The following is a 27,173-nucleotide window of genomic DNA, read 5'->3' on the forward strand; positions in this document are numbered from 1 at the left end:
CTGTCACTCACTGCCAATATTAATTAATTCATTGTCTTTTAATGATTAAATTTTTTTCATTTTCTATCTTTCGTTTTTCCAAGATTTCTTCTTATATCTTATGTCTACCTCTCTTGTTTTCCCACCTTTAATTGTAACAACCTTAGTCTTGCCTCTATGGGTCCCAGTATCTCTTTCATCGTCACCTCTCTTATACCTGTCTATACTAGTGGCCTTCTGCTCTCTATACTGTAGTACTACCTTTTCTCCTCTATCTATGCTGTCTCACATCCATCTGTTCCAATGGTTCATCCTAAAAGCAGCCATAATTGATGGGTGAAAGTCTGGGGCAAAATGAGGCAGTACCAGGAAACACAGACACAGAATCATCAATTACCGCTGTTATTCCTAATTCCGTAGCTGACCCACATGGTCCAACTTGCGGTGGGCTGCATTTTTGTCAGCCCTAGAGTTAACAATACCTCAGATGAGCAAGCTAATTATCTTCGGTAATGATCTTTCTGGTGGATATGCAATCTAATCGCATCTTCCTCACCTTAGATTATTCCCCAGGCACTAACCTGGATTGGGAAACCTTTGTACCAGTGCTCCAGTGTGCCAGTAGGTGACATTGTGCAGCTCTGTGCTAACTCCATACTGTCCTGGAAGTAAAGGAGCTGAGGTACATATAAGTGCTACTCCTAATCGCCAATGTCAGTTTCATGTCTTTTCGCTTTCCATGTCCTCAGATGTGGAGTGTGGAACAAATGTTGGTAACAATGTGCTGATCTCTAACTTGGGACCTTTTTAAATATGAAAAAGAGACCAATCCGCAGATCAGGGAGATAGGAAGACAGTGAGAAATCTGCGGTCAGCTCAAGTATCCATTAAAAAGTGTTATTGAAAGTAAGTAGCTTGATTTTTTGTAATAGATCCATAAATTAAAAATAAACCACCGTGATGATGCATGTGAGCATATAAAATGATGGTACCTTTTCAGTGTGCCTGTTTTCATTTTGTTCATGCAGTACAGTATTGGCAATGCTGATGCAGTACACATGAACAAAAGGCATTGGCATAGCCAATAGGGTTTAATGGCGAAACTCATTGGCTTTGCCAGTGCTTGTTCTTTCATATTTCCACTACTTCCTTTTGTTCTTTTTCTTTCGCTCCCTCATTTGGTTTAATATGTTTTGCGCCCTCTCTTTCTTTTACTGTAATTTCTTTCACTTTCTTTGTTTTTTCTTACTATTCAGCTAACTTTTTACTTCACTGTTCATTTCTTTCACTTACTTTGTCTTCCACATTCTTTTTTCTCTTTTTGTGCCTTTCCTTTGTTTTTCGTCTCTCATCTTTGATCCATTGCTTTTTGTGTCTGTTGTTTTTCCTTTTTATCGCAGTTTATTCACATTCCATTCCTATTGCCACTATAGGCAGCATCAGTCTCTCCCTACTCTGTCAAAGAGGCCATCAGGGCTGACGTCAAACTTATGAAAGGTGTCAGGTAACATTTGAGAGGCTGAAAACACAGAGGAAGACATTTATAGGAATGTGACTAAGGAGCCGCTAAATAGTTCAGACAATTTAAAGCTGTACTCTGTAGGGGAAACAAACTTTATAACGTAGTCATTACACCGCAATACCATCACAATTTGGTTGTTACAATGACCGCGTTGTTAGTACACAATGCATTTACATCACAAGTCTTTACAACAAATTCCACTAGGGGGCGCTGAGGTATTGGAAATGAATTCCACCATCTTCCCTACTGTTGCGCAAACTGGAGTAGAAATAGTAAATAATACTATTCATAAGTCCAGTGCGCCCCCTAGTGGAAGTCATTGTAAAGACTTGTGATGTAAATGCATTGCGTACTAACAACACAGTTGTTATAACAACAGCATTGTAATAGCACGCAATGTAATACATCGCGTAGTAAAGTGCTATATTCCAAAGTTAACCCCTTCCATGCTGGTGACGAACCCCAGCCGTCATGCTCTACGGTGCTCGTGTGCTGATGACGGCTGGGGTTCGTCATGACCCGCCCCTGTTCGTTTGTTTACCGCACGGGGGCGGAATCGGGCCAGCAGGGAAGGGGTTAAATAACAAAGGCAAGGGACAGTGGAACAAAAAGAAGCAAACACATAGGAATAGTGTACACAATATTAAAGACTTAATTTTAGCAAGGCAACACATTTGTTTTTTTTATTTAAAAAGGCCTTGTTGGCAGGAGTATAGTGTAAAAATCATTGGAAAACTAAAAGGCATCGATACATATTGGAATATACATTTTTACATAAATTACATATTATTTTATTTGAGGTTTTGATTTGCATGAGGTTTAGTAGTTCATGGGTCCTGGAATTTGGACATTTACACTGCCGTAGTCCACCATGTACATAGGCCATTGCTGTAAAGAAAAAAAAAAGAATGTCTGAAAATGTTAACATTTAATAACCGTACACTTAAAAACACTATTTGCAGAATTACTGTGTATATGATTCTGTAGGACGATTATGGCATGCACATACACGCCTATACCTATTATTCAACCTTATGCGTCATCTAAGTGGAGCCTGCACATTTTAGCTATTTCAACTTGTACAGATAGTGTTCTTTCACAGAATACAAATCGCTGTTTTTATTTGAGATCACAGAACAGTTCTTGCTATTATACATCTGCCATGTTTAGAGAGATACTGCATTATTTGTTTGTTGAATGCAGCACAATTTTTGTTAACAGCTTCTGCTTTGTACACCTCCATTCAAGGTCTCCTTTAATTCTGAATAGTAGCATTTTGTGCTTCTCTTCAAATTCGATTAAACTAATTAGGTTATGTTTCAAGATGTACCATGCGTAAGAAGATAAGTGACTTCTATCAGGACTTTTAAATCGCGCATACCAGACAGACATCGTAGCTGTTTGGTTGCAAAAGACATATCACTGGCTTACAAGAAAAATAGAGGAGCTTGCAGCCCATCATTCCTTTCCATTTTGGTTGGCTTTACTGTCACTCTCATTTGCATGCTTCTTGTTCGATGGTTCTCTTTGTCCATCTTGTGCCTGCCCCACCCCGCAGCTTTGCCGATTTTCCTGTGTCCTTCTACTGTTCACTTTTAGTTAACAACTGTTTTTATAAGCACTCCACAAGGGTGCATATATTTTCCAGCTGTATCAAGTGTTCTTCTGTTCCTCTCTTCGTGCTGCTGTGTGCTTCTCCATTGCTCTCTCTGTGATGCGCTAGGCCTCATGTGCTTCTCCTCCACTTTGCTTTCTCGCCATTGTGCTTTTCTTCCCAGCTCCATTTTTTTAAATCTCCTTTATTAAGTTTGTGCACCTTTGTCTGTTGTTACATATATACATGGTGTCACATTAATTACAAATGCAGAAAAGAACATGTCAACAGTTCAACTGAACATTCGTTGACTACTGGCATAGAGTTGTCGACTTAGTCTCTGTGGCTGGAGTCTAAATTGCCATAACATCAACTATAGGGTTGGGGACATTTGTTTGCATAACCATTAGCTGCTGTTCACTTCATTTTACATATACAGATCAATGCTTGTAGGTACAGGTACAACCAACTACAGATTATGGCAGAGGTCTTTCGGTTTTAGCAAATACTACAAAAGGGTAAAATGAACCTTAAAGAAAAAGAAACATTGACCCACCCGCAGCCCCCCTCCACCTTTCTATGTACATACTCGTGCACGCTGCTTTGTGTGGATCGTGATGGTCATTTATTGGCTAGTGTGGGAAAATGGAACATACACACCTACTACGCCTGTGTTCGCCTGTTCTCAGGTTGTGGAGTCCCTCAAATCCCCACTTGTGTGTTGTTGTAGTACAGCTAAGCAGACCCAATGTTTCCTCATGCCTGATAGCAAGGCCTTCCGCTTTAGCCCACGTGTGAGAAGTTAGCCTGGTATATGATGTCCACTAGTTATTGTGGGCACCTTGCACCAGTCCAGACAACCCTTTCCAATATCAACACACTAGAACGTAAGTAAATAGCACAATATACAATGGGCCCCCGGGGAGACCAAACCATATATTAAGATAGTGGTATAAGAACCACAACTTGACTAGACACAGTGCCTAGAGCACGTAGAATCACTGGGACCACAAGGAACCACCAAAGGTAGTGACACAGGGGACCCACGGGGGACATGTACAGTGTGAGAACACAACCACGAGCTCCGTACAATCCTATGGGAAAGTCGCAGTTAGAATTTTAAAGATTAGGGACACTTCAAAGTGGACTTGGAGCAAACCCTTTTAGACTTAAAAGGTTCTAAGGCCAGCACCCATGTGAGAACCGGAGTACTCATGTTACCTCACCCAGGGAAACTGGGTGCATAGGTGCCAAAGAGTGTCGGGAATCGTCGCTGTTCACAATGGCGAGTTGCTGCAAAGTGCTGCTGCCATGGAGAAGAAAAGTGTCCGGTGTGATCCAAGCCTGCATCGGAGCTATGAAGAACCTGAAAGCAGAGGGGACAGAGTCTTGGTCACTTCAGGATGACCAGGGGCACGGTAGACCAATGCCCACCAATTTCGGGTGTTTCAGGTGCGATGAGGTGAACCATGACTCCGCTGCCACGGGGACCAGGTGACGTCGATGACGACTAAAGTCCGCAGGCGAGTTGTTCCACAAAGGATGTAGAGTGCTGGGGGGTCAGTGTCTGGATCGGAGAGCAACAAGCCTTGGCAAGAGAAACCGATCACTGCTCGGGTCTGGACTACAAGTAGCCCAAAGCACAGCCTTAGGGATCGACAAAAAAACATATGCTGCTGAAAATGGTCACAGTGTCCAGGGGTTCGGGTTGCACTGTCCCCACGAGGGCTTTCGATCTCAGGTTTGCTGAGAGCACGGATCGGCCTAGGGGAAGCTTGTAAACCTACCGCCTGTTTTGCAAAGTCTTCGGAGTCCTTCAGGAGCTGCGTAGTTTTTAAGCGGACAGATGCGTCTTTGGTGCCTGCCTTGCAGGGGAGTAACTACTTTACTCCAAGGGAGATTCTTCGGTCATCCAACGAAGTGTAGATAGTTGAAGTTTTGGGATTTTGTAGCAGAGTTTCGTCCAGGTAAATCTAAAGTCCGGTAGTCAGGGGTTCCTACTTTATACCCAAGGAAGGGGTGGGACAAACTCTGGGGACCCACCTATGGGAGGGTCAGGCTAGAGGGGTGGCTACACCCATATTCTTTGTCCAGTTTCGCGCTACAGCAGGGGCTGGTAGCCCCTGCAACCAGTTTGAGCTGGACTATGCACAGGGACACCAAATGTGCCCCCAGTGCAGACTACAAAGCACTTTCAGAGTGCAACTACCCAGCCCCACTACACTAAAGTTTGTCTGGGAGGTGGTCACACCTCCCTGTGAAAGGAAACCTATTGTCCAGCCTCCCCTGCCGGAGTATCATCCTGCAGCAGGAGGACAGACTTGTGTCTGTGGCTGGCAGCATCCGTTTTGTGATGCCAGGACTTGCAGAGTTGGTACCGGGTGTACCGTTGCTGTCATGGTTCTCCCTCTAGAAGGGTGGAATCATACCTCCCACACCAGTTACTCGTGTGGAGGTATGATTCCAAGGTGTTTGACACCAAACACAACATGTTTCCATGCATCCATTCCAAAGTTAGGTTATAATTCCAAAGTTAGGTTATAATGCATTCCATTCCAAAGTTAGGTTATAATGTTATAATTATAATGTATATGGTCTGGCTGCATCACCAACAACCCCGGAATAGAGGTTCCGAAGGCTGCAGAGGGGCTCTGCTAATGTATGGGCACCCTCTCACATAAAACCCAGCACCCTGCTTTCAGGATTGATAAGGTCTGCCATAGGGGTGACTGATAGGTATATATGTGTAGTGAAGGATAGATATAGGGAAACTATATCTAAGTAAGGGGTGCAGACACCCCCTTACACAGGCTGCTGTAGCAGACCTGTTGTGTCATTTTAAATGGTCTCCCAGGGTTGGCATAATACATGCTGCAGCCCCTGAGAGGTCTCTGGGGTACCTATGCCCTAGATATATAGGATACCATATACTAGGGACTTATACGGGTACCCCAGAATCCAATCTGTGGTGTACTTAAAGTACATGTAATCATTTTTTAGAGGAAGCAGCTAGGTTGGGGCCCTGGATAGCAGGATCCCAGCCAGACTAAAGTAAAAAAAACAGAGAAACATCAGCAAAAAGAGGGGGGGGGGGGGGTAACTATAAGAAGCAGATCCTACTCTCCTACACCACCCAAGCATTGAATGTCACAATGCCTGTACTTGTGGCGGATCTGCTGCTTTCCATCTTTTCGTGAGTAATCTCTTGGCCACTACTATCCCCAGGTCTAGGAACCTGGAAGTCACTTTGGTGGCCGCCATTCTCCGGAATTTGTGTAGTAGATATACTGTTCAGGAGAAGGGTAGTTTGCGCCCTGTGCAGGCGTGCAGCTGACTGGCTACTGTGCTCCAATACGCAACATTCCGGTGACAACTACACAACATGTGTGTTATGTCGGCTCCCACCTCAGCACATCTAGGGCACGCCACATCTGTTCTACTAAAGTAACTATTAATGTTGGCAGGTGTAAGGTAGGCCCTGTGTATTATGTATAGTTGTATTTGTCTGAACCGCATGTTTCTGGGAATGCGTGTTGGGCTTTCTAACGTATGTGCCCATTTTTTGTCAGTGAATAGGCGTCCCAGATCTAACTCCCATTTTCTGCGGAGGGGGTCTAAGCTTATCGCCGCATGGACTCTGAATGATGCAGTGAACCAATGTATAAGATGTCTACCACGCCCAATGACGTGTAGATATTGCACCACTAGGTGTGTCAGTAGTTCAGTAATCATGTCACCCCACTTGATTGCTAGTTTGGCTATCAGTGAGCGATGTGCAAGAAACTACTATGATGAAACCCTTCTTCCTCTACCAGGGTCATGTACGGTATAAGCGCTCCTTCTCGATATTGGTCCACTAGGATTTCGACGCCTTTCTCCTACCATACCTTGGTTGCTTGCGTTGCCAGCACTACTTGGCCACTAGGCGTTCTCACCAGTGGTGTTGCTGGTGCATAGGGGGTCATGGCCCGTGTGATATATAAACTTCTACGGAAACATTTGTATGCCACGGCTTGCAACAATGGCATAGGTGTCTTCACTTTCACAATGGGATGAAAGAGCCCTATGGTTTGATTCAGTGTATAAGGAGGCTGCGTAGTTGCTGTATCTGCACGGTGTCTGTCGGCCAACCACCTGGCTATCCACTGCAGTTGAGCAGCTAAGTAGTAGTGTTCAAAGCAGGGTGCACCTAAGCCTCCTTGGTCCGTTGGTATATAAAGCGTTTGCAGCTGCATTCTGTGTCGTGCCTTGCCCCATATGAAATCTCGGACTTGTCTCTCCAGCGCAGCAAAGAAGGAGGAGGGACATACAGAGGCAGGTCCAAGTACAATTTTGGTTAGTGCCACTCTTCCGGTTACAGTGAGTGGAAGTGTCCCCCAGAACTGCATTTGCGATCGGACGGCTGTCATCGCCCTTCCCAGGCTCCCATCAAATAGATCCTGTGGCTGACGATAGACCCAGATGCCTAAGTAGTGAAAGACTCCCTCTTTCCACTGCACTGCTCTGCCATTAATGGTAAAGACTGGGTCGCGACATCCTTCAGTAAACACATATAGGCAGGACTTTCCGACATTGATCTGAAGCCCAGAGATGACAGCGAAATTCTGTAGCAAGGCTACTAGCTGGTTAGGGACCTGCACTATATCTCTAATATATACCAAGAGATCATCAGCGTAAAGAGACACCTGGTGCACGGCATCACCTAGAGGTATACCATCTCCCATTGTGGCGCACAGTCCTTCTGCTAGTGACTCTATTGCGAGCGCGAAAAGGAAAGTAGGCAGGGGGCACTGGGATGTCATCTGACAGATAAGTCCCTAACCTTACCCTGACGGTGGGGTCAATGTAAAGCAGATTGAAGAGACGTCCTGGGCCCAGGACATACTTCTGCAGCGCTGCTGCTAGGTAGCCCCACTCCAGGCCTTTTCCAGGACTAGGATGAGGCAACCTGCTCTTGGCCAGTCCTGCACGGCGTCTGTCGCCACCCTGAAAAAACGCCTCAGGTTGAGGGAAGTGCTCCTGGATGGTACAAATCCATTTTGGTCACTATGGACCAGTGAGGGGATTACTGGCACCAGTCGTTCCGCCAATACCTTTGCCAGAATTTTGTAGTCTGTGTTTAGCAAGGTGAGGGGCCTATAGGAGCTAAGTTCCACAGGATCCCTTGCTGGCTTTAGTAGTTACACCAAGTATGCCTCGAGCATTGAGGGAGGTAGTCCTCGCTCTTCCAAAGCCGTGATGTACAGAGCCAGTAGACACTGCGCAAGCAGATCTCTGTACGCTGTATAAAATTCCAATGGCAGGCCGTCGTGCCCACGCGTTTTCCTGGAGGCCAGGGTTCTAATGGCCTCTCCTATCTCCTCCAACGAGAGCCGCTCATTCAGCTATCCCGATGCTCATCCATTGAAGTGGGTAGTTGTATGGAATGGAGAAAGTCCTCCAACCTCTGTCTGTCACCACGCTCACAAGCTTGATAGAGCTTTGTGTAATGCTGCACCATTGCTTGGTGACTTTCTTGTTGGGTATATAACTACTGCCCTGTGTCTGTGTATATGGCCCCAATGGGAGCGCAAGCGTGTTCCTGTTTATTCAGCCAAGCGAGGAGCCACTGGCCCGATCCACTGAGGCGTGTATAAATTGTGACATTTCAGGCTCTCTAACTGGTCAGCATGCTCAGCTCGCAACTGTTATAAGTGTTGTGGGTCCTTGCCGCTTCTCTCACCTTCTTGTTCCTGACGCAGTAGCTGGGATTCTATTTTCTTAAGGGAGGTGGATAGGTGTTTCCGGATATTCCATGTTGCTCCCATACAGTGCCCCTAATCGTCGTCTTAAAGGCTTCCCATTCTATTGCTACGCTGCTCGCTGTGCCCTCAATTAGCTCAAAATATGTGTGAGTTGCCTTTTCTAGTGATGAGCGAAACTCTGAGTCTTCCAGCGCCTTAGTCTGCAGGCGCCACGTCGGTATTGGGGGTCGGCCTGCCTCTCACCCAAGTTGCATCTCCAGCGGGTTATGATTGGTGTGGGTCCGACCTACGTAGTCTGTCCTCTTAATTAACAGGATTAATGAGGGTGAGCCCACAATCCTGTCAAGGCGTACATGCAGCCCATGGACCGCTGAGTAGTAGGAGTAAGCTCTTGCATCTGGATAAATGGCACGCCAGAGGTCCACCAGTGTCCAATGCACGAGCCAATCTATGACTGCCTGAGCGTTGGACGTGGCGTGAGTTTTGTGTAGGGGCGGAAATGACCTATTGAGGTCCACATTGAGCACCAAATTAAATTCTCCTCCTATCAATCAGGGGAGTCCGGCCCAAGGAAATAGCTTCTCTGAGAGGCTCACCAGGAAAGCTGCCTGACTGACGTTAGGGGCATATATGGAACCCAATAAAAGTGGCTGACCATTGAGGCGCCCCCTGACAAATATGTATCGGCCATCTGCATCTGTAAAGTTTTCCTCTTGCAAAAAACGGGACCCCTGCTTAACCATATGTGCCCCGTGCATGTGCTGAGTGCGCAGTGCCAAAAACTTGATCTCTCCATCGCCTGCGTAGCTTGTCCAGCTCTGTACATGTCATGTGTGTCTCTTGTAGTAGAGCTATGCCGACCAAATGGCACTGTAGGTAGGTGAAAATAGAGTATCTCCGTGCGGGTGTGTGAATGCCGAGCATATTCCATGTGAGTATTTTAGTGCGCGTCATGTCTGATGTTATATCTGTTTGGAGGGGTGCGAGACAGGCAGCATTCATTGGGGCATGCAGTGTAGGTGGAGAGCCCCGGGGTGGTCCTACATAGCCCTTTTCTTGCCAGCACCATGATGCGCTCTCTATCTCATCCATTTGTTTTCTCCCCCCGAGCTCCATACTGTTCTCCCTCTTGTCTGCTTGCTTCTCTTCCCCCAAAACACACCATCGGTGCTCCGTGTTCCTTCCCCCACCACCCGTGCCCCTATGTTGCTCTTACTCCCGTGCCCCGTGTTGCTTCAACCCCCACATTGCTTCCACCCCACCCACTTTAAAAAAAAGCTTTTGCATGTTTTTTTATTTATTGATTTAAATCAATCCAATTCGGATGGAGAAATAAAAAGAAACAAAGCACCTGTGTCTTTTTGTAGGCATACCTGCAAATTGACAAAAGCGGTCACGTCCTAGGCTTTTTAAAAAATCATTTTAAAGCCATTCTGTACAGAATCTCAGAAAACCATTGGCAAAGCCAATAGGTTCTATAGCAAATCCTAGTAGCTATGTCAATGCCTGAACTTTACTTGGGCCTACATGTGTTTTGGTGTGTGAGAAAACATTGCCCAAGGCTATATCTTCTGATTGGAGCCATAAAAGGCTGGACAATTCAGTATCCCACTGATTCTGCTCAGGTGGCATTGAAATGTTGCTCAGAGGGGCATGGTCACAGGTCTACTTAGGGGTCGCACTCTTTGTGGTTTCAATCATCTCTGCTCTGGATCCGACAGTTTCCTCGAAATGTGCCAAGAGGTTGCAGAACTGCCACCATACATATTTGTTTCATCTTGTGATAGACGCAGAAAAGGTGGTTCTGTTGAGGGGGTGGGACCATGGGAAGTGGGTTTTTTCGACATCCTAATCTGCCTAAACAGCAGAGTAGTGTTGAATACTGGTAAGCTGTTTGGGCATTTGGTTGGCACAGTTAAATCTGTGGCGGTACCATGAACCTGAAATACAATGTAATCTCTTGGATTGAGATATTGAAAATAATCAGTCACGGTACAGTTGTTGAACAAAAATGTCCAGAATAAATTTGCCACAATTGTAAGCCAATTGGAGGAATAGAAATTAGGAAAAGGGATGTTAATTGACTACATTGCAAACCCTGATACCTCCCAGGTTGATTTTCAGGATTCTCCCCCACAGCAATAAGGAACTGATTTGGCGCCACCTCCCCAGAGGTTTTAGTTAGAGCCCAGCTGCAGAGGCATATCTTAAAATTATGGACGCCTTCTGCAGAATGTGGTGAGGAGACCCTGAAACTCCCATAACTCACTGAAATGCACAGTGCTTAGGCTGGATGGGCCTCGTGGAGCGTGGGGCACTGAAAGGTCTGTGTTACTGTTCTTTTCTGCTATGCAGAACATTCACACATCAGCTCGCACACTTGTTCTGCTAAAAGAATCCAGGTCACTGTGAGATTGTGTCTCTTCAACAGGTCGTTTTTTAAGATTGCATGATAGATAGATAAATATTTATTTGCACAATTAATTAAAATCATTGCAATTCATACAAAAAAAGAAAATAAAAAGCACTTTCTGCTCTCAGTTTAAAAGAAAAGGAAAGAAAATTCATAGTTGACACAGCAGTGGTTCATGGGTGGTGTCTGCTGGTAAAATTCAGTTAATCTTATTCATAAATTTTACGAATCGGGCGGCCATCTGAGCTGAGTCCCCCTTCATACATTCCTCTAAGGCTTCTTCGCATGTCCGCACGTTAAGAATTCACCAGATGGGGCGCAACCAAAAAGTTCGAAGGGGGAGTAAAGTTCTACAGATGCACAAGACATATGTTAAGTTTTCTTCCCCGTTATAATAAAAGCGGCACTGAGAGGACGTATCTGCCTTGTACCTCCGTCCATATTTGAATGCCACTAGGGGGATTAGTCCAAAGCGTAATCTCATTAACTGGTGTTTCACTGATGGCTTCATGGAGGATGACAGAAAGTGTGGTAGAGTTTTTAGATCGTAAAGTTTTGACGCCCAGCTGCCATGTGATAGCTTTTTCACGGATAATGCATTGTGTTCCACTGAGAGTGTCTTTGCCTGTTTGGTCAGAGCTTTTGTGGCAGCCCCACATGGGCAGCGAGCTTGCCCATAGATTATGGGCGTCCAATGCGTCCAAGCAGAATGTTAAAAACTTATTCCAGGAGGTGCTGGGGTTATTTAACAGTAACCAGATGCAACTCTTTAGTGTGGATGGCTGAGCCATTTTGGTTTTTGCACAGTAGGCAATTAATCTTGCTATCATGATCCAATGTTGGGAGTACAAGCAGAACTCCATACAGATCTGGGCATGAGAGGTCGAATTGGGTAGATGAAACACTCTGCGGAAACAGGCTGATTCCATTCTGTCCAACCAAGTGAACATTTTGTCTTTAAAAGTAGTGGCGCCGAAGGCTATTGTGGATAGTAATTTGGCATCTATCACTCGAATTAGCGGGGTGAAGTCTGGAGAAAGGAGAGCTTTCTTGGTTCGTAGGAAGGCCCCCTCCAGGCTGCGAGCCACACTTTGCATTTCAGTGATTTGCGGATTAGGGCATGATAGAACTAGTTACTTACCTTCAGCAATGCTCTTTCTGGTAGAGTTTCTCTTTAACTGCAGATTCCCCACCTCTTGAATATCGCCACAGGTGTCAGACTGGATCTCGAAAAATCTTGAGAAGCACCCCTGCACGTCGATAGGTGGCGTTGTAGTGCTCCTGGGTAACGTTGTTCTGGTCTGGAAGTGACAGGCAGGCCCCCATATAAGCACCACCCAGGCATGCTGATTTCATTTGCTTTCTGTACTATCTACACCTCAGACACGGAGCCCGATCTTCAGATTGTTTATGACCAGAGAGCAGATCTCTAATTTAGGATCTTTTTAGACGAAAAGAGTCCAGTCCACAGAATAAGTAGGTAAGAGGATCAGTGAGGAATTTATTTTAGATAAGGTCTCTACCAGAAAGAGCGTTACAGAAGGTAAGTAACTTGTTCTTCTAATAGAGATTATTCACTGCTGATTCCTCACCTTCTAAAAAGATACCAAATCAGCACCTCCCAGGAGGTTGGTCTTTTAAAGACTAGTGTCTTACCTATAACTTCTGTTCTCTCGTTGGGGAATTTCCATTCAAGTCATTAGCACTGAATAGTCCGGCCCATGTACAGGGACCCCAAAGCACTACTTCAACATATATTCGTAAGTGTAGACTTTCGCCTTTCTTCAGGAAGGCCTGCAAAGACACTTAAGAAAGAGATAAATTATGCAGCCTATATACATAGGCTACAACTGCCAAATTCTTCATCATGAAAAGGGCCAGACTAAAGGATTTGTGTATAATTTCAAGATATTTTAGTAAACAGCATAAATCTCTCTCACAAACCCTTTTTTATGATAGAGATGAATGAGAGCAGGACTGTGTAGCCTCATAGGCTGTCATTATAATGCTGAAAATTAGAAACTGCCTTTAGGAATCCTCAGACCATAAGTATCCCATCATGCTCAGCAGGTGGCAGTTGTTTCAGTTTTTTTAAGGTGATGTATGATAATATGTAGATTCCATGGATACCTCTGGTCATTCCATGGGGGAGGAAGGAGGGTTGCTTATGACTATAATGGAAATTCCACTACGAGAGAACAGAAGTTACAGGTTAGAAACTGTTCCTTCTCTCATAGGGCATTTCCATTTATAGTCATAAGCACTGTATAGAGAAGCGCGCCCATGCCCACTAAGTGCGGTGGAGAAGACACAGGATCAAATAAGGTAGACTTTAAGCAAATAGATTTCTGAGGGAAGCCTACCCTACTCGACTGTTTGCTCTAGCATCTGAGTCTAGGCAATTGTGCTTGGTAAATGTGTGAACAGAAGACTCATGGTTTGGATCCTGTAGTCTGTTTACCCCTGTGGGCGGACTGCTGGGTAGAGCGTCCTCTCTATTCTGTTTTTGCTGTAGTTGGTACGATCTATGGTATTGTCGCTGAGATCATCCTGTATACTTCTGACAACAAAACTGGCGTTGGTAGGGTTAGAACGATTTTCTCTATTCTTTTGGTCTCTCTAGACCCCCTGCTTTGAAGATCTTCATTTCGCTCTTCATTCTCGCCATTTCATCATCAGAGTGAGTTTCAAAGAGTGTGAAATCTGGGAATGGCAAGTTCTGTACGCATTGTTGCGACTCGGGCTTGAGGGATGACGACCGGGAGCTAAGCATGCCTCCTTTCGGTCACTTTGTGACAGTATCCATGTGCGGCTAGCGGGGAAGAATCTGCAGCTGCACTAATTACCTGATTAGACACCATTGCTCTCTCCGAATATCTCCATGAAGACTTCCCTCTTGTCTCTTGGAAGATGTTCAGCGAAATGCTGGATGGAGTCCCAGAGGGCTCTGTCATATCTGCACAAGAAAGCTGTAGCGCTGCCTGCTTTTATTGATGTTGCTGCCGTGCTGAAGACTTTGCGGCTAGCCAAGTCCAGTTTCTTGTTCTCTTTATTTGGGGGAGCAGATGATGATGCAGATGTTGAGTGTGTCTTCTTAGCTGCTCACATTGTCACAGAGTCTGATGGAGGATCAGAATGGAAGAATAGAGGTTCTTGATCAGGAGACCAGTATTTCATTTGAAGTCTTGAGGGAGCAGGCTTAATTATGGCCGGTGTCACAAACAGCTTCATGGCAGGTTCCAGGAAGCCAGGGATTAACAGAAGTAGAGTCTCAAATATCACAGATGTGGAAGGTGTTGGAACCGACACCAGTACATTCAGTGTGGGTGCTCCCATACCAGGACCTCTTGAAAGGTTGTAATGTCATCCACAGGGAAGAAATGAGACATGGAGAGTTAGATAATGTTGAAGAATATCCTCCTGTAGATGTGAAGGAAGTACCTGCATGCCTATGATGAGCTCTTGATCTAAATCCTCTAGGGTGAGACCTATGTCGTCGATGAGAATGGTGTGAAGATATTGGTGAGTGCCTAGGACTATGATGGGCTTGATGTCGAGAATGGTGGCGCATTCGAGAGCGCGAGCAGGAGCGTCTCTAGATGGAACTGGAGTCACTGGAGGAGGCGCAATTGGTGGAGGGGGTGGTTGAAGAGGTGAGGTTGGTTGCGGAGGAGGAGGTAGTGCGGGTAGTGGTGGAGGAGACTGTGGTGGAGCAGGTGACCTAGCCGGAGACGGAGATAATGGCACCACAATGGGAGAGGGTGAATACCCTCTTGAATATTGAGTCTTGCGATGAATATACTCTTCTCCTCTTCTTTCTTGTCTCCTCCAATTCGAGAAACTAATTGACGCCGACATTTCACTACGAAGTTTAGAAGCCTATTTATTTATTTAAAGTTTTATATAGCGCAAACAGGACCCAGGTGGGTATCAGAGCGCTTTACATAAGTTAAGGTAGTGAGAGAGACAAGTACAGCAATATACACCAAGAGCAAATCAGATTAAAAATAGTAATTTATGGGCAGTAGGAGCATAGCATCAAGATCAGCGCATTGGTCATTAGAGGAGTTTGTTCAGTAGTAGAGATTTGAATTCCTTTTTGAAGGCAAGGATAGAAGGAATCAGTCTTGTTTCCACTGGAAGGGAGTTCCAGATTCTCGGGGCGATGCCAGAGAATGAGCGATTGTAGGTTTTAAGCGTATTACATTTCTTGGGCTTGAGCAACAAAGTGCCTGAGCTCCTTGTGGACCTGGAGCCACCAGATAGCTCAAGCTTGTTAGTCAGGTAGAGTGGGGTGTTGAAGTGTAGAGCTCTATGGGCCATACATGCAATCTTTAATTGTATCCTAGCTATAAAGGGTAGCTAATTGAGCGAATTCAAGTCCGGTGAAATGTGATTGGTGTTCTTAGAGCCTGTGAGGAGTCTAGTGGCAGCATTAAGAGAGGCTCTGATAGGATCTTGACTGAGTTTCGGCAGTCCATACAGAGTGGCACTGCCGTATTCTAGCCTGGAGATGACCAGTGCTTGTACCGCCGCTTTAAAGTCATCATGTGGAAGGAATGGTCTGAGTTTTCTTAGGATGCAGAGTTGAAAGTTCGCACCTTTGGTCGATGATCTGATTGGCCTTGCATGTTTAGGTTTTTGTCAAGCACAACTCCCAGAGACTTAGTGGAGTCCAAAATGTGAGGAGGGCAGTTGAGGGCAGTGAGGTTACAAAGAGATTGCAGCACAGTGGGGGAATGTCTGGCGGGTACAATCAGCAGGAATTCCGTCTTGAGGGCGTTTAATTTGAGGTGGTTGGAAGTAAGCCAGTTGAGGGTTTTGAGAAGGGTTCCATTGAGCGAAATGATGTCCTCGAGGGAGGAGATTTTCATGTAAAGTTGGGTGTCATCTGCATACATGTGACATTGGATGTTGGAGATTTTAAGAATTACAGTCAGAGGTTCCAGGAAGAGGTTGGGGTTGAGTGAGGATCCTTGGGGAACACCAAGTGTGCAGGGACTCGGGTTGGAGAGAGATTGGTTGGATTTGACTCTTTGGGTTCTGTTGTCGAGGAAAGATGCAAACCATTTAAGGACCGTGCCTGAGAGCCACATTCTGCATTCCAGTAGGAAAGGAAGATTGTCTTGTTTGAGAGTGTCAAAAGCGGATGAGAAATCGAGCAGAATTAAAAGGCAGGTTCCATTTTGGTTGAGTAAAGTGAGGGAGTTGTCAACGATGTGAGTGATGGCCGTTTTGGTACTTTGGCCACTGCGTAAACCAAATTGGAATAGGTCAAGAAGCTGGAATTGCTCAATGTGTTTGCGTAGTTGTTCATGAACACATTTCTCCAGAAGTTTCGCCAGGGTCGGAATGTTTGTGATTGGGCGGTAGTTGTTCAGGTCATCAGGGTCAGCCGAGGGTTTTTAAGAATAGGGAGCACCATGTCCGCCTTCAAGGAGTCCGGTATCATACCTTGAAGAAGTGAGACATTGATTATTTTGGACCAGAGTGACGCATGTGAACCTATCATTTCTTTAAAGAAGTAGTGGGAGAGGGTGTCATTGAAGTGGTTTGAGGGTTTAAGGGTGGAGAGAATGTTGTGGATGGAAATGAGGGGAGTAAAATGACTCCATGAGGCATTGTTCCTGAGGGAGAGAACCTGATGCGGGGGCAGGGGAGTGGAGACAGGGTCGTCAGGAGGGTACCCGAGAGTGAGCACAGCAGACCTTAGGTCTGATTCGATTTTGTTAGACTTTTCTAGGAAGAATTCAGTCATCACATCGCAGTTTGGTTGGGTGCGAGCTGTGAGCTGAGATTGGGTAGCAGTGTTATTGGATTGAGATTTGATGAGCTTACGTCGTTTCAGGCGATTTTTGGTACTGTCCAGTTTGTGATTAAAGAAGTTGGATTTTGTTGTTCTTATGAGTTTGTTGTATCTACTTCTTTGTGATCTAAGAGATTTTAGAAGATCTGTGAAGAGAGAGGTTCTCCACTTGCGTTCAGCTAGTCTAAGACTGCGTCTGTCAGAATTAAGTCTGTCATTGAACCATGGTTTGGAGTCTTTAATGGGAATTCTTTTTATTTGACGGGGATCCCTATCATTCAAGGCAGAAAGCATGGTGTTGTTATAATGGTCGGTAAGGTCGCGCACGTCAATCATGTTGGAGGGCGGGAGAAGGGAGAGATTGCAGCGTTCTATGATCTCATTAACGCTAGTGGTGTTGAGCGGTCTTTTCCACTGTCTAAATTTGAGTGGTTGACCCGATTTGTGGTTCCAGCTTTCAGTTATCAGGAAGTTGATAAAATTATGGTTAGACCAGTCATAGGGGAGAATGGATTTGAGTTGAATGGAATTGTGGTTGGAGATGAAGAGATCAAGTGTTGAGCCTAAGTTGTGGGTGGGGGTGTCGCAGAATTGGGTAAGAGACATGTCAATAAGGACATTTTTGAGGGTAGTGACAGCCTGATTGTGTGGGTCATTCCAATGGAGATTGAAGTCACCAAGGAAGATCTGGGGAGAGTTTCTAGCAAGGTTGGAGATGGTTTCCATAACCTGTTCGATTAGAAGGAGTTTATCACTCTGGGGGTGGTAGAAGATGTGAAGGCTGCATCAGGGTTTGAGAGTGCTGATGATATCTATGCAGAGGTATTAGCAATCAATCAATCAATCAAAGACATTTATAGAGCGCGCTACATACCCGTGGGGTCTCAAGGCGCTGGGGGGGGGGGGGGGGGGGGTGCCGCTACTTTTCGAACAGCCAGGTCTTCAGCTTCTTCCTGAAGGAGAGGTGGTCTTGGGTCAGGCGCAGGTCGGGAGGGAGGGAGTTCCAGGTCTTGGCGGCCAGGTAGGAGAAGGACCTTCCTCCTGTAGTCGCTCTTCGGATGCGGGGGACGTCGGCGAGGGCGTGGTTGGCTGATCGGAGGAGGCGTTTGGGAGCGTAGAAGTTGACTCGGCTGTTGAGGTAGCTCGGGCCTTGGTCGTGTAGGGCTTTGTGTGCGTGGGTGAGGAGGCGGAAGGTGATTCTTTTGTTGACGGGGAGCCAGTGGAGGTCTCTCAGATGTCCGGAGATGTGGCTGGTTCGTGGGATGTCGAGGATGAGTCTGGCTGAGGCGTTCTGGATCCGCTGGAGTCTCTTTTGGAGCTTGGCGGTGGTACCGGCGTAGAGGGCGTTGCCGTAGTCCAGTCGGCTGGTGACGAGGGCCTGGGTGACGGTCTTCCTGGTCTCGGTGGGGATCCACCAGAAGATCTTCCGTAGCATGCGGAGGATGTTGAAGCATGCCGATGAGACGTTGTTGACTTGCCTGGTCATGGAGAGGGAGGAGTCCAGGATGAAGCCCAGGTTGCGTGCATGGTCTGTCGGTTTGGGTGCGGTGCCCAGGGCGAGAGGCCACCAGGAGTCGTCCCAGGCGGAGGGTGAGGAGCCCAGGATGAGGACCTCCGTCTTGTCCGAGTTCAGTTTCAGGCGGCTGGTCGTCATCCACTCGGCTACCTCTTTCATCCCTTCGTGCAGGTTGGCTCTGGCGGCGGCGGGGTCGTTGGTCAGGGAAAGGATCAGCTGGGTGTCGTCGGCGTAGGAGATTATGTTGAGGTTGTGCTGGCGTGCGATGGCCGCGAGGGGGCTCATGTAGACGTTGAAGAGGGTGGGGCTCAGCGAGGATCCTTGAGGGACGCCGCAGATGACTTCAGTGGCCTCTGACTTGTACGGTGATAGACGGACTCTCTGTGTTCTTCCGTCGAGGAAGGAGATGATCCATTCCAGTGCCTTGTCCTGGATTCCGATATTGCTGAGGCGCTGTACTAGGGTGCGGTGGCAGACAGTGTCGAAAGCCGCGGAGAGGTCTAGGAGGATGAGGGCCGCTGTTTCTCCGTTGTCCATCAGGGCTCGGATGTCATCGGTGGCGGCGATGAGGGCGGTCTCGGTGCTGTGATTGGCTCGGAAGCCGGACTGTGAGGGGTCGAGGGATCCACTCGTCTCGAGGAAGGCGGCCATCTGCTTGTTGACGGTCTTCTCGATGACTTTGGCTGGAAACGGGAGGAGCGAGATGGGGCGGTAGTTCTTGAGTTCGGTGGGGTCCGCTGTGGGTTTCTTGAGAAGAGCGCTGAGTTCGGCGTGCTTCCAGCTCTCAGGAAAGGTGGCGGTGTTGAAGGATGTGTTGATGATGTCTCGCAGGTGGGGTGCGATGACAGCGTCGGCCTTGTTGAAGATGTGGTGAGGGCAGGGGTCGGTCGGTGATCCGGAGTGGATGGAGTTCATCGTGCGGATGGTGTCTTCGGTGCTGACCGGGGTCCAGGCGTGGAGGGTGGTGGTGGGGGGTGGTTGTTCGGTCTTGGTGTTCGATGGTTGGTTGTTGAAGCTGTTGTGTATGTCCGCGATCTTGTTGTGGAAGTATGAAGCGAGGGAGTTGCAGAGGTCTTGCGATGGGGTGATGTCGTTGTTTCCTGCGCTGGGGTTGGAGAGCTCTTTCACGATGTTGAAGAGTTCCTTGCAGTTGTGTGCGTTGTTGTCCAGCCGGTCCTTGAAAGCAGTTTTCTTGGCGGCGCGGATCAGCTGGTGGTGCTTCCGGGTGGCCAGCTTGAAGGTGGTCCTGTTGTCTGGTGTAGGATCCCTTCTCCAGACTTTCTCGAGGGCTCGGCAGTTCTTCTTGGAGCTCTTGAGTTCGTCGGTGAACCACGGGGCTTTCTTGCTGCCGGATCTGTTGGGCGGGGTTCTCAGCGGGGCGAGTTCGTCTGCGCAGTTGCTGATCCACCTCGTGAGGTTGTCGGCGGCCTGGCTGGGGTTCGCTGAGCTGGCGGGAGGGTGCTGGCTCAGGGAAGCGGCGAGCTGGTCTGCTGTGATCTTGTTCCAGCTTCTGCGGGCGGCCTGATGCTGGTGGTGGTGGGTCGTCGTTCTCTTGAAGGTGAAGTGGACGCAGCTGTGGTCCGTCCATTGAAGCTCTGTGGCGTGGCTGAAGTCGATGTCTGTGCTGGAGGAGAAGACTGCGTCGAGTGTGTGTCCGGCGAGGTGGGTGGGGGTGGACACCAGTTGCTTGAGTCCAAGATTGGCGAGGTTGTCGAGCAGGGTGCTGGTGTTGCGGTCGTTGTTGTTCTCCAGGTGGAAGTTGAGGTCCCCCAGGAGGATGTAGTCAGCGGAGGGGAGGGCGTGCGGGCTGACGAAGTCGGCGATGTCCTCGCTGAATTGGGTGCGTGGTCCCGGAAGTCGGTAGATCAGGGTGCCTCTGAGGGTGGTCTTCGGGTCGGTGTGAATCTGGAAATGCAGATGTTCGGCGGTGGGCAGGGTGTTGTCGGTGCTGGTCGTGAGACGGATGGTGTTCCTGTGGATGATGGCGATGCCTCCTCCCATCTGGTTGGCGTTGCGGTCCCTCCGGACGATCTTGTAGCCCTCTGGGATAGCGATGGCGATGTCGGGAGCTGAAGAGGCGTTCATCCAGGTCTCCGTGAGGAAGGCAACGTCAGGGGCTGTGGCGTCTAGGAGGTTCCAGAGTTCGATGGCGTGTCTGTGGACGGAGCGGGTGTTGAGCAGGATGCACTTGAGGTGGGTGCTGCTGGTGTTCGACTTGGCGGGTGCTGGTGCGAGGCAGGTCCGGATGCAGGTGAATTTGCAGGCGTGGCAGCTGAAAGGTCCGTGGGTGTGTCGTGGTGTGGCTTGATGGCATTCTGGGAGTCGGCCGGAGTTGAGAGCGATGAGGGTGGCGGCGGAGTACGTCAGGCGGGTCGGTCGGGGTCTTCGTGGACCAGGGGTCCTGGCACTGGGCGCGGTCCAGGCGCGGACGGGCGCAGACGGGCTTACCTTTGGCGCGCCTTCGGCGCACAAACGGCGCGCCCGCTGCGCGTTCGCACGGTCGCCATTTAAGGCGAAGTGCGCGGGTGGGCGGGGCAGCTGGGAGGCGGGAGCAGAAGGGAAAGGGGCGTGGTCAGCGGTGGTGGCGGGAAGCGGGGAGCGGGGAGGGAAGGCGGAGGGCGGCGAGGTAGGCGGGCAGACAGGAAGGAGAACGTGAAAACGGGCAAAGTGACCAAAACAACGGGCACAAATGCTTAAGCAAGACGCTAGCAGGGGAAGTAATACAGTGAGAAAAACAAGCACAAATGTTTATACTAAGACAAAACAACAGCAGAACAGACGGCAGCGGCGTCAGCCGGCCACGAGGCCGAAAAACAAGCACAAATGTTTATACTAAGACAAAACAAAAACAAAACAGACGGCAGCGGCGTCAGCCGGCCACGAGGCAGAAAAACAAGCACAAATGTTTATACTAAGACAAAACAAAAACAAAACAGACGGCAGCGGCGTCAGCCGACCACGAGGCAGAAAAACAAGCACAAATGTTTATACTAAGACAAAACAAAAACAAAACAGACGGCAGCGGCGTCAGCCGGCAACGAGGCAGGCAGCGAGGCAGAGGGCAAAGCGGAGTGGCACACGCAGCAGCTGGTGGCCGTGCGGCGCGGGGGTGTCCCACAAGTGGGTCATTTACTCTGAAAGTGGGAGACTTTGTGACCAAAAGCCCAGACCGTGTAGGAATATTTTAGTTGAAGTGATTCTGAGTAGGGAGTGGAATGTAGCTCTCCACTGACCTCTTTTTTAGGTCTCGCCTGTCGATGCGCATGCGCATCGAGCAAGGCGAGAGTATTGCGAGTTATCCACTCTTTATCTACACTGCAAGGAATCGTGGCGATTCCTTGCAGTGCCCGTGACTTTTAAGGTCAATGCGCATGCGCATTAAGCTTATGCGCATGCGCATTGACCTTAAAAGTCACGGGCGCGTGCATGTCCGTCTTTGTTTACCCGCTCCGCCCCCTTCCCGCCGTCTCGCATTTCCCCCTGCCGCATCAAAGGCTTTCACGGCCGGCCGGCCATGCTTTCAGTTTCACGACCGGCCGGCCGTGTCAATTACATTTCTCTCCCCGCTCCGCCCCCTGCTGCGGCCGTGTCGCACTTCTCCTCCCCCCCCTCCCCACAGCAATGCCCTCCGTCTTGTTTGTTGCAGTCTGTCTTCCTTTTGTCTCTCCCTATCCCTCTTACTTCACCTCATTCTCTCCCCTTCCCTCTGCCTCGCCATCTCTTCTTTCCCTCTCGATTCCCCGTGTTTCCTCCTTTCCCCCGCCTCACTCTCTTCACTATATGTCTCACTCCTGATGTTATTAGGTTGAAGATATTTCAGTGACATATATATTTTAAACAGAACGCGGTATTCCACAACATCGTTATCTTTCCTGAAATGGTATTTTTTTTTATAAAATAGAAGCTTGTGTAAAAAAAACGCTGCACATAGAGGGTACGTGCACTGTTGTTGTCCCGATACTGCCTTGAGAGACAATCTGAGAGTTGCATTAAACCTCCACTTGTTTGGCGAGTGCGCAGAACATCCTGTTCCTTCTGGGCCGCCAACGGCTGAAGCTCGGCCTCTACTGCCCCCTGCTGGTATCAGGCGCTTCGGACAAGAACGTGATGACAGAAAGCTTAAATGAATCAGGGCCGCTGCTACTGCGCTGGGTAGCTCTCCGGCGGCCCATTGTTATTTTTTTCTGATCGCGTGATTGGATAAAGGCACCAAACGTATATAAATACGGCCCCACAGTCCAGCCATAAATGACGCGGGGAGTCGCATAGGAACAGAAGCAAACTCAGACCAATTTCATCTCCATGGGCCTCACTGGCGGGTGCGGCTCGAATTTTAATTCCACGGTGAGCACAAGACCTCTTCTGTTCGTCCGTATTACTTGGAGCGAATAACTTAAAACTGAAAACACATGGAGGGTGAAATGAATTAATCATGATGGTTCGTGGATTTGACCACATCACAACAGTCCTGTATGGCCGAGAAAGGATGGCTTAGGCTCCTTCAGGTACAATAGACAACATCTGAGCCACTGAGTCCCACACAGAGTGAGTTCAGCGTCCTACAGGGTATCTGGCATCCACAGATGAAAGGGCCAAATTTGAGGATGAGAATACCCACTTTTCAAATGTCTCTATCCTCTTTGATTCCTTGTCAGAAAGGATAGATGGTAACAAATTCAGGTTGAGCTTGCTGTGTAAAGCCTGCACCACAAGGATCTCAGAATTGGGGTGCTAGGTGAGGAAGTCTGGTTTGTCTAGGTCCCCAAAAGCGTTTCTGGGAGAGCCTCATTGAAGGGTAGTAAGTAGAGGCTTAGTACTTGTCTGATCAGGATGAGGCACGTCAGTTAAGATATTGATCTTAATTTCCTAGGTAGGGAGTTGAAACTGAAGGACCTCTGTTGTCCGCCGAAAAACCATTGCAAAGGAGGCACTTTCCTCTGTGGCAGGGCTGGGGACAAAATCAACACAGTTTCTGGGAAGGTTTACAGATTGCTGGCATCCTGGAGGTCTTCATACCAGATGTCCATATAAGAAGTCTGGGCATACACGTTCCCAGCATCATAGCCACCGTTATCCAAATCTGTGGCAAACAATCTGTGTATACTGTGAGCTCTTCTGAGCAGCAGGGGCACTATATCGGAATCTGAGGGGTGACCCCTAGAATGTGGGTCCATGAGAGAAGCATGCAGCCTTAGTCAGGCTCGGGGTGGCACCATCTCAGTGCAAAAAGTTGCAATTGCGGTCTCAAAAGGACAAGGGGTAGCTCCTAGATTCGCATCTGTTGGCATGGAAAGAAAAGAACCTCCGGCAGTGCAACTTAGCAGTGCTTATATGGGGGCCTGCGAGTCACTTCCACAGTGAAGCAGCATCTCCACGTAGCCACACAACACCACTTATCGGTGCACAGGGGTACTGATGCATACGTTACTACTTGTGTAACAATATATCTGTAAGAGACATTAGTTAGTGATGGATTCCTTACCTTAGAATACCCCCATGCATCAGACTGGATCCGGATAGTTTTTGTCAGCAGTACCCCTGCGCGTCGGAAGGTGGTGTTATCCGCATCCGTCGCAGGTGCCGAGATGACGTCACAGAGACTACTTAGGTTCAACCCATGCGCGCTGACGTCAGTTCTGTACACAACTTTCCACGCCAGGAATGCAAAGCCATGCAAGAAACTGACCACCGGTGCCATGAAACTAGGACCCTGAAAGGGATGACCTTCCCCCTAGAAATCAGTTTGAAGAACGGGGAGGATGGGTGGGGCTGTAAGGAATCTATCACTAACTAATGTCTCTTACGGGTGTATTGTTACACAAGTAGTAACTTGTGCCTCTGAAAGAGACACGTTAGTGAATGATTCCTTACCTTAGAATAGATACCCCAGCAATACCAACCCCTGAGGTGGGTCTGCAAACAAGATTACACCAGAAAATCATGGAGAACAGAACAGCCAAAGAAGCCGTCTCTCTGGACTTGACTGTCAAGGCAATAATGCTTGGTAAACGTGTGCAGTGAGGCCCACGTAGCTGCCTGACAAATGACCTGCAAGGGAACGCCGCGTCCCAAGGCAGTAGTGGCTGCTGTTACCCTGGTACAATGAGCAAGCAGACCCACAGGAGACTCCTTCTTAGCAAATGAGTAAAATGCTTTGATGCACAGATTGACCCGCCGAGAGATGGTACGTTTGTGCACGGCCCGACCTTTTTTGCGTCCACGTAGCCAACAAAAAGTTGGTCATCCACCGAGAACTGATGTGTGCGCTTCAGATAGAACAAGAGCACACGTTTTGAGTCCAGACGGTGGAGCCTCTCTTCCTCTTTTGAAGGATGCTGAGGCGGAAAGAAGGTGGGCAAAGTGATGGTCTGCCCAATGTGGGAGGGCGTGACACCCTTTGGTAAGAAAGAAGGACGAGTCCGTAAAACCACCTTGTCCGGATGAACAGAAAGAAAAGGAGGTTTAGAAGAAAGAGCCTGGAGCTCGCTCACTCTTCTGGCAGAGGTGCTAGCTACCAGGAAAGCAGTCTTTAGAGTCAGAAGACGTAAGGGACAGTTATTAAGGGGCTCAAAGGGAGCGCACATCAGATAGGTCAAGACAAGATTTATGTCCCATTGAGGCATTATGAAAGGCACGGGAGGAAACGTGTGCGTAATGCCTTTGAGGAAATGATTAACAATCGGGGACTAAAAAAAAAAGGGTGATCTGGAAGCCGTAGAAAGGCGGAGATAGCTGAAAGATAACCTTTGATAGTGCCCAGAGCAGAGCCCTGCTGGGCCTAAGAGAGAAGGAACAGAAGCACCTCGGACAAAGGTGCAGAAAGGGGATCCAGAGCCTTTGCTGTGCACCATGCCACAAAATTTGTTCCACCTGCAGGAGTATAACGTCTTAGTGGAGGGGTGCCTGGCTGCCAGAATGACATCACAGACTTCGGGAGGAAGGTCGAAAGCTGTCAACTGTCGGCGCTCAATCTCCACGCAAGGAGGTGGAAGCTGGACAGGTTCGGGTGGAGGACTGTCCCCTGCTGCTGCGACAGAAGATCCTCCAGAAGAGGCAGACTGATCGGGGGATCTAGCGCTATGCTGAGTAGCTTAGGATAGTAGTATCTTCGTGCCCAATCCGAAGCCACAAAGATGACTTGGGCCCAGTCGCGCCGAATCTTCTTCAGCACTCTGGGCAGAAGTGGTATGGGCAGAAAGGCGTACAATAGACCGCAGCTTCACTTTTGATGAAAAGCGTCTCAAAGAGAGTGCCGCCTTGGAAATTCCAACGTGCAGAACTGATGACGCATCCGCATCCGTCACCACTGAGTGCTCCGGTTGGGGAAGGGAGAGGGATCTGCCGTTGACCCAATCGCGATTCGTGTGCCAGCACTGCAATTGTCGTTCAGTGCCCTGCGAGATCTGGATATGATCGGACAGGTTGCCCTGATGCTGTGCCAGCTGGAACTTCATGGCCCCACTGCAGAGCCGGCATATGCCATCTGGCATGTTGCACCAGCAGGATGTAGGAGGCCATCAGACCCAGGAGCCGGAGGGTCATCCTGACTGAAACCCTGGATAGAGGCAGAAAGATCGGAATCGTAGTCTGAATATCCCGGACTCACTGCTCCGGAGGATAAACCCCAGACTGCTCCGATGAAGAGGAGCTTCTGAGAGGGAATCAGGTGCGACTTTGGCACGTTGATGGAGAATCCCAGCAAATGCAGGAGGTCGGCCGTAGTCCAGAGGTGGGAGACAACTGCCTGGGGCGAGCCTGCCTTCAATAACCAGTCGTCGAGATAGGTGAAGATTGGTACCCCTGATCTGAGTAGATGAGCTGTGACCATCGCCATCACTTTCGTGAACACCCGAGGGGGCCCTGGTAAGGCCGAAGGGGAGCACGGCAAACTGAAAATGCTCCTGGCCTACCGTGAACCACAGTTAACGATGGAGGGCCGGCAGGACATGTATATGAAAATAAGCGTCCTGCAAGTCTAAAGCAAGTCTAACGCTACCATCCAGTCTCCAGGGTCGAGGGCAGCCTAGACCTGGGCCAGAGTCAACATCTTGAACATCTCCTTCCGGAGGAAGCAGTTCCTGAGGTCCAAGATGGGGCGCAGGCCCCCTTTGTCCTTCTTAGGGACCAGAAAGTAGTGAGAATAACAACCACGTCCTACTTGTGGCCCAGGAACACGCTTGATGGCCCCTTTAGCCAAGAGGGCAGTGACTTCCTGCAGGAGAAGCACAAAATGGTCCCCCGACATGTTGTGGAACTGAGGTGGTATGGCTGGAGGGGCAATCTCGAAGGGGAGGGAGTAGACCCTTCGCACGATTTGCAGCACCCACCTATCCGAGGTAACGGAACGCCAGTGGGGAAGGTGATGGTGAATCCTGCCACCCACCAGCATGGGGTGTGCCCCAAAGGTCGGACTAGGAAGGCTTTTAGGCGGATGCTGCGGGAGCAGAGGTGGACTGACCCGCACGTTGGCCCCCTGTTCCGCCGTGGTGGGCACCACGTCCACGCTGAGGATGGTTCTGCGCAGGCTTCTGGCTGAACGAACGTGCCGGGGCACCACTTCCATGGCCACAAAAGGAATGAAAAGCAGACGTGGCAGGGC

The 27,173-nt window shown here is 48.7% G+C and overlaps 1 protein-coding gene across 1 annotated transcript in view; it reads right to left on the bottom strand.

Annotated features, from left to right (window-relative positions):
* Positions 1-2,152: 2,152 nt before the first annotated feature.
* Positions 2,153-27,173, bottom strand: part of GTF2IRD1 (GTF2I repeat domain containing 1) — a 993,687-nt gene continuing 968,666 nt past the window's right edge. The window contains exon 28 of the mRNA XM_086954598.1: positions 2,153-2,389. Coding sequence (XP_086810724.1) covers positions 2,321-2,389 — 69 coding nt within the window. The 3' untranslated portion in view covers positions 2,153-2,320. The remainder of the gene's footprint in view (positions 2,390-27,173) is intronic.

Source organism: Lissotriton vulgaris, chromosome 2_1 (assembly GCF_964263255.1).
Source record: "Lissotriton vulgaris chromosome 2_1, aLisVul1.2, whole genome shotgun sequence".
Classification (NCBI taxonomy): Eukaryota; Metazoa; Chordata; class Amphibia; order Caudata; family Salamandridae; genus Lissotriton; species Lissotriton vulgaris.